General features: G+C 42.4%; 1 protein-coding gene across 1 annotated transcript; it reads right to left on the bottom strand.

Moving 5' to 3' along the window:
• On the bottom strand, positions 1-4,759 carry LOC127335066 (26S proteasome non-ATPase regulatory subunit 11 homolog). The gene is made up of 2 exons (XM_051361655.2): positions 4,627-4,759; positions 1-1,549 (listed from the first exon to the last, which is right to left on the bottom strand). The coding sequence occupies exon 2, from the start codon at positions 1,526-1,528 to the stop codon at positions 260-262; it is 1,269 nt and encodes a 422-aa protein (XP_051217615.1). The 5' UTR covers positions 1,529-1,549; positions 4,627-4,759; the 3' UTR covers positions 1-259.
• Positions 4,760-8,312: the final 3,553 nt, after the last annotated feature.

Here is an 8,312-nt window from a genome sequence, read left to right as displayed (position 1 = left end):
TCACAAAAATCCCACAAGGATTGCTATTTCATAACATTGCATATTTCACCAAATTGAAAATGAGTTTACGTCGGGAAGTGTTAACAGTATTTTCATCAAGCAGAAGCAACAGTGCCTTCTTGTCCATGAATGAGACATTTAGCTTTAAAGAAAACAATTTGCAAGGATGAAATGGCGCTACCCACTCGGTCCTGAGGGCTCTAACAGATCTCAGTTAAGGTTTTAACCAGAGAAACCACATAAAGAATAAAACATCTTCTCAAGCCATGATCTTGGCTGATCTCATGTAAAGGCTCTCCACAACCTTCCCTACATTTGAAATCGTTTCGAGTGTAGCAGGGAAGATCGCCTCCGTCTTGGAGTCCTCAAAGATGATGAGGCAACCAGCACCCTGATCCAGGGTCCCTGAGAATTTCTTGTCAAGGATCATCTGCGACAGCTTCTTCTCAACATGGTCGATTGGCAACTCAATCATCTCTGCTACGTGTGCGATCTCCACCCTTGAGTAAGGCTCAATCAACCTGCAGAGGTTCTGTTCCAGGAGGGTATCATACAGAGATGAGAGATGCCTGTGGACAATTGGATCCTCCTCCAGCTGGGCTTTGTAGTCACGAAGAGCAGTTTCAAAGTACTTGAGAGATCTTTTTGAGTAGGCATCAGCCACAGCTTTCATAGCATCAACATCAGGACCAACATACTTCAGGCCTGCCTTAGACGAGATAATTCCAGCAACATCATCAGCATGGTTAACCATTATCTTGCACAGAAGCATGTACTTCAAGCAGAAGATGGCCTTTGGATCCTCCAGTGCATTGAATCCTTCAAATGCTTCAAAGAAGTAACTGTAGGCAGTCTTGTAATCCTTCTCCTCAGCATGAAGGATTCCGCTCTGCAGATCAATGGTTCCCTGCTGCGCTGGCGGAACATAAATGGCATTTGCTGCAGTTCTTGCGGCAGTGAGAGAAGCTTTGGCCTTTGGCAGGTTCCTCAGAGAGAAATGGAGTTTGCTCTCCAAAAGGTCAATGTCAACAAGAAGCAATTTGTCATCCAGCCTCCTCACTTCCTTGATAAGACTAGAAAGAAGGGTAAGAGCTTCAGTGTACTCCTGAGTTTCCAACAGAAGGGACGCTAGCCTTGCTTCCACACGCTGCCTGAGAAAGGTACGCTTCTCTGCACGTGTCCATTCCACCATTTCCTTGCAGAGTGAGATCTGAAGATCAGATGTTCCAGGTATCTTGGAAACAGCATCAATGATGCCACGTACAATCTTTGCTGTCTTTGCCTTGGGAATCAGTGCAAAAAATGGCCGAAGCTGGGTCAACAGATTCCTCAGCTCCTCAGCTCTGTTCTCTTTGGTGAGATAGTTTGTCAGATTCGTAATGGCAAGTTCTTTCACTCTCACTGCATCTGATGAAGAAGACGGGTCTTCAAGCACACGGTAGAGGATTGAAATGGATTCTGAAGCATCCTTAGCCTCCTGAGCCAATGCAATTGACTCAGTGGTAGCGGGAAGATACGATGATTGCATAGCAGACAAAGTTAACACGCCCTGTCACAGCAGAATATGGATTATTACAGAACAAATCAGGGTCAGCCCAGAAGGCAGGATAAACAATCATCAACAGGGTAAACACAACGGATACTTAAGTATCTAGAAGGGATAAAGGTGAAGAGATGTTCATCCATCACAAACCAAATTAACAGTTTCAATGGTTCAAATTAATGTGTAACTAGCTGCAGCACCTTGTTATTTATTGATGCCTACAGTCAAGACATGAAAAGAAGATACTCATGCAGAACCTAAGATCAGCCACTAACATTTTTGGCAACCAACAGAACACCTTGTTAATACATGAAAACGTTATACTAAAGTAGGAGAGAAACATACGAACAAGTACAAATGACTCAGCTAGTAACTAGTTTCAAGATATAGTTATTCAACTAGGCCTAACATCAAGACATGAGCAGCAGATATACTTGTACAGATTCTAATATCAGCCAGTAAAAACACAACAGCCAACAGAACAGGTTAATGTTTCAAAAGGTAAGTCAGGTCATGCGCATTCAGCTAACTCGATTATCAAAACATGTGTGCAGCCTAAAATTTACCACCATGACAGGTTTAGGAGATGCACCAAGTAAAGGAGAGGAAATTGAGAAAAAAAAAAGGAGAGGAAATTGAGCAAAAATTGCTATACCCTAGGTCGTCAGCCTATATCTCAGCATCATTATATAGCACACGACAAACCATACTAGGCAAAACCAGTATATCTCAACAGGTGAGAGGATGATGTAGGTACTGACGTTTGACGAACTTCTTGACAGAAAGGATAAGACGTTTAATCAAATCTCACGATTCTGCTTTCAAGATTTGGTGAGGTTCCAACTTCCACGGGTATTTTGAGACCAAAGTTGTCTCGTTAGCTAATGAACAAATCCAGATGAATACACAAAAAACTAGAATCAAAATAGCCTCACAAATCGCCCCTTTGGAGTGCTCAGAGGCCAGATCTCATCCTCTAACCAAATCAAGAAATGTGCATTAACAGAACAACCGGACCATGACTATAGTCGAACTAATTGGAGCCTACTGGCCTCACAAAATTAAGATGTGAGCTCGTGATGGAGGGACTATCCAATTCCAATCCAAAGCACTGAAGCACTGAACCCTAAAAACTATCATGGCAGGATATAGGAGATGGGGGAGAGGGGGAATAGGGGACGGGGAAGGGATCGTGATACTGTGCAACCGATGGCAGATTCCAGCGGAGACGATGCAGTTTGTCGGGTGCTATATAATGATGCTGAGATATAGGCTGACGACCTAGGGTATAGCAATTTTCGATCAATTTCCTCTAAGAAGGTAATGAGTATGCCTGTCAGCTGTCGTGGAGGTAAAGTTTAGGCCATGCCCATGATTAAGAATTTTAGTATGCCTGTCAGCTATCATACAGTTTTAACTAAAATTCTTAATCCACAGGATCATACCTACCACAACAAGAGCCAGCCTTTTTACTAAGATTGTTCATTGATAGATACACAGAAACAAGACATGCAGTGACAAACTGGAGGACCACTAAGATTTTATCGCTATGTACCCATATGTTAAACTATAATGACATGAAAACCAAAACGAAATTATTTTAGGCAACGAAATTCACATATAACAAGCATGAGAAAATATAGACCATCAACTAAGAAGAAACCTACTTTCTAATTACCAGGTATAATAGTCGAACATTTGTCTCCCAAAGTTAGCTGCATTCGCATTTAGTTTTTCCAAAGTATGAGTGTTACGAAACTAATAGGTCAGTACAGTGCCAACATCAGACACGATATCAATAGAAAGACGTTAAGCAACAATACTGGATTTACAACAGAGATAGCAGTCGCTCCTTCAAATTTTGACTATACAGGCAGTCTTACTAATGCTTCCAGATATTAGCGTACACAATTCACTTCCATTGTTAGAGATAGTTCAAGTTTACCCTGCACCCGTTATTCCCTAATGAACCTAGGATGCAGATGGCTCTAAGCATCAAATGACTACTATAACATAAACACATTGGCACAGACAATATTGTGGCAAATCATGTCATGCAAGTATAATGAATAGTTCAGATAGTTACTACTATCAGCTATATCCATCCTACCAACATAAAACAACAGAACCAGTAGATACCAAATATATACTACAAACAAATGTTCAGCTCCTGCACAAATACAGAACCCACGCAAATGTTTCGAAACAAATTTTGATACTACTGTAGCCAACATGAAGATACAGGTTTGCAGGGCCAGCAGATGTCGAATGCCCCATAAAACAAATATGGCACAAGCTAATGGTTCAAAGAGAACTTGGATAAAAACGAAAACAAAGCTACAGGTATTCTTAGTAGGGCAGGCTGTGTACTCACATATCATCAAATCATGTGACTCCAACTACAACAATCGGTATACTATAAATATTACTAATATAGAACAATAACATACTGCAAATTTATGACATACAAGTGTAATGCATGCTTCAGATGTGTACTATCAGCTCAGACCATTTTATGTTCATCCTACCAGCCTAAAAGAACTAAGTAGTCACCTCTTCCTATCCTAAAAAGTAAAAACCAGTAGATACAAAACCAACTTTGATACTACTGGTACACACATGAAGTAGCAGATTTGCAGGACCAGCAGATACAATTTTGATATAGATCACTTATATCACAAGCCACTGAAACGCAACTAACCTGAATACCACTATAGTCTAAACGAAGGTACAGATCTGCAGGATTTCCTGATTGGGTATGCCGCAAACTCGTATCTCCATCACACCCACGAGTTCCAACTTCATCGTTCGGCAAAACTAGCCAACCACAAATTCCGTGGCATGCAGGCACAGGTAACCGCGATTAAGACAGGTCTAAGCAATTGAAACCCCCCGAAATAGGCAGTTGAAACAACCGCAGTGACGAACAACGCGCAAACCCTAATCGCGCGTAAGATTCAAATCCGCATCCAGTTCATCTCCCCCAAATCGACCGCCCCAGCGAGATTACCAGGAACCGATCACCAACGAAAGCGAGGAACTGCAGTAGAATCGAAGAGAACGATAGGGAATGAAGGATTTACCTCGCGCGCTTCCGAGATCCCAAATCCGCCGAAAGAGAGGTTGCAACTTTCAGCAAAAGCGGCTGCTGGGTGCGAATACGGCCGACTGTTTCATCTACCGTCACTGCCCTCGGTAGCGCTATGTATTTGCTGATGTGTCAAGTGGTAGCCCCATATGTCAGTCCACGTAAGGGTCCAGCTGTGGATTTGTTTTGCAAAAAAGGCCCTGAACTTTGGGATGCCGACGAAAAAGTCCACCCTGGAGAGGCCGACTGGCTCGTCCCCTTCCTCGTCTCCGTCTCAAATCCCGTGACACCGCCGCCGAGTTAGCACGTCGGCGTGCGCACCACTACCTCTGCCCCCTCCGCCCACGTTACGACGTCCCCCCCCCCCTTGCACACGCCCTTCTGAGGCTCGCCGCCATGAATGCTAGCGCGTCTGACACCGTGTACGGTGTACCACATCGACGGGTTGGGGAAAAGTCCAGAGCATCTCCTCGACGAGTGGCATCGACCGGCTTCAACACAGACATAGCAGCTCCTAGGCAGAGGCTGACATGGGTATACCATATTGGATACTCGATATTACTATCCCTCGTACAGATCCAGGAGGGAGTCCAGAAGGCCCATCAAGCCCATGATAAATTGAAGCCTAGAAACTAGATAAAAATTGAAGGATCTACCTCGCACGCTTCCGAGATCCCCGAATCCACCGGGAGAGAGGTTGCAACTTTCGGGGGTTATGAAAGCGGTTGTGGGGTATGATTTTTTGTTTTTTTTTTATTTATTCTATTCTAGGATGAGATCAGGTTTTATACTCGGGAGCGACCCTCCATCCACACCTCTCGGTTAGAACTGACGGCCACGATCTGATATTTGTGTGCTTGGCATGACACGATCCAATGGTGGAAGCCAGTGGTTCGCGGTACCACATATCATGGTTTCACCGCGTCGCGCTCCTATTGGTTGAAACATGGCGGTCGCGGATTGGGGGTTAGTGGAGTGCGTAGTTGATGACGGTTAATAGCAACGCCAAAAATATCTTGATACGTTGGGACTCTAAGTGTAGAGTGTTGTATCAGCAAAGTATTTTCTTCACAAGGGTGACTCGAGGGTGTATATCGAACTCTCGGGGAACTAAGAAAAGAGTATTCTTTTCTCTCTTCTTCTAGCAATCCTGCAATTAGAATAAAAGCCTTGTGTCCCCAACTCCACTGTGTGGTTGTCAAGCACAAAGTTTCATGTAAGTAAATAAACACAAGTAAAAATTAAGCGAGTAAAACTATAGGAAATAAAGTAACCAAGTAAAAACTGTAAAGAGGTTGATTGTTTTTGGTGTTTTGAATGCAAATAAGAAAAGTAAAAAAATGTATTTTTGGATTAAAATAGTGTTGCAAATAGAAAATAAGATAAAAACAATATAAAGGTGTTTCTTATGATAAAAAGTGGACCGGGATTCAAGGGTTCACTTGACTATTCTCTCTTTTAAGTTGTAGCGGATAAAAAATAATTCATCAATGAGATATAAGGATGCAGAAAAATAATATGAGTAAGATAAGCATTCATATGGGCATCATATCCTAGCATAGATATGATGCAACACATTTGTCTTATACTCCACAATAAAGATAAAACGTCGTGCAATCTTGTATTAAGAATTAACAGAGTATAGTCTTAGGTACTTTCACATGATGTGTGAATATCAAATATGCTACCCTGAACTAACAAGATCATCACTTTTGTTACGTGATGAACATAGCACATGCATTCACTTTATCCCTAGTGAGGTAGCAAAAGAAAAGGCAAAGTCATAATAGATCATGAATTTGTTGTCACATCCATCTAATACACACATCACCCCACACACGCTCTTGCATAGATGTTGGATCATAACAAATACTTAAGAACGGGGTACATAATATGCCTCTATCAATACATCTTACACATAATACGATCAGATCTCATAGCACAATATCATAGAATAAGGATCCACCACATAAGTATTACAAATATGACCATAATCATGTGAGGGAGCTCATATGGCACTAAGAACTATGAAGAACATGAGATAAATAGATCAAGCTACTGCCACAAACCCGTAGTCCAGAGGTGGACTGATACGTCCATTTTGCATCACTATTTTATATCATAATTTACTGTTATTCATTGATATATTTCATATTTAGAGATGATACTTATGTTATTTCATCTATTTTGCATGTTTCATGATTATGGGAGAATCGCTCACCGGAGTCACGATTCTGCTGGAAAAAGCACCGTCAGAATGCAATATTTCGGAAGATCAACAATTGACGGAAATTACACCGAAGATCTTATTTTTCCCGAAGACAAAGCCAGCCAAAAGGAGGGACCGGGGAGGGCCGCCATGGCCCCCCCATAGGCCGGCGCGGGCCCTGGCCTGGCCGCGCCGCCTTGTGGGGAGGGGGCCCACAGCCCCCTTCTGCCGCCTCTCCTTCGCGTACTTCTTCGCCCCGAAAACCTAAGCTCCAGAGGATAGTCGCGAAGAGTCACAGCCGCCTCTGCGGGGCGGAAAACACCAGAGAGAAAAGAGCTCTCCGGCAGGCTGAAATCTGCCGGGGAAATTTCCTCCCGGAGGGGGAAATCGACGCCATCGTCACCGTCATCGAGCTGGACATCATTGGGATCATCATCACCATCATCTCCATCATCATCACCGCCATCTCCACAGCTGCTCCTCGTTGGGTTCGACACTCTTATTTATCGAAAGTACTACGATACACCCCCTATACTTGTGGGTCATCAAGACTATTTTCTGGCGCCGTTGCCGAGGAGTGAAGCGCTATTGGTAAGTGGAATTGGTAAGGGAAACTTTTTCTGTACGTGCTGATTTTATTTCTGCCTGCTGCTATAATTCATTATGGAGAGATCTTCTCTTGAATTTCTATTTGGAAAATCTACTACTACTACAAAGGTAGTGGATGAGGCGCCAGGTGAGAAAGAGGTTCCATACAAAATACCTATGAAAATTATTGAACGTGTTGTGGATAAGCGCTATGAAGGGGATGGAACTGTCCATCCTGGAGATCATTTACTGTTTTTACATGAATTATGCGGGTTATTCAAGTGTGCAGGTATTGCTATGGATGAAGTTAGGAAGGAACTATTCTCTATATCGATGTCTGGTAAAGCGGCGCATTGGTATAAATTACTGAAGAATGGGGATTCTCTTAATTGGAAGGATATTGTGCCTCTATTTTATTCTAAATTCTATCCTCCAAGTGAAATTCACAAAGACCGGAACCGCATATATAATTTCTGGCCTCATGATGGAGAGAGTATTGCCCAAGCATGGGGGAGATTGAAGTCTTTAATGCTCAAATGCCCCATTCATGAGCTTCCTGGTAATATCATCATTGATAATTTCTATGCAAGACTTTCTTTTCAAGATAAAACATTGCTGGATACTTCTTGTTCTGGATCATTTACACGCAACAAAGAAGAGTTTAAAAGGGACCTTCTTGATTGGATTCAGGAGAATACTGAAGGATGGGAGAATGACAAAGATAGAGAGTCAGGTATAAATTATGATTATGAATGCATTGAAACTTTTATGGATACTGATAAATTTCGTAATATGAGTGCTACTTATGGTCTTGATTCTCAAGTCGTTGAAATTTTTTATAAAGCTTTTGCCCCTCATTTTGAATTGCCTAGAAAGAATTTTGA

Source organism: Lolium perenne, chromosome 2 (genome assembly GCF_019359855.2).
Source record: "Lolium perenne isolate Kyuss_39 chromosome 2, Kyuss_2.0, whole genome shotgun sequence".
Classification (NCBI taxonomy): Eukaryota; Viridiplantae; Streptophyta; class Magnoliopsida; order Poales; family Poaceae; genus Lolium; species Lolium perenne.
The sequence above is the reverse complement of the archived record's forward strand: the minus strand, read 5'-3'. Positions and strand labels throughout refer to the sequence as shown.

Bases quoted from the DNA above. Each gene is read 5' to 3' on its own strand.
- LOC127335066 (XM_051361655.2), bottom strand. From the start codon at position 1,528: ATGCAATCATCGTATCTTCCCGCTACCACTGAGTCAATTGCATTGGCT.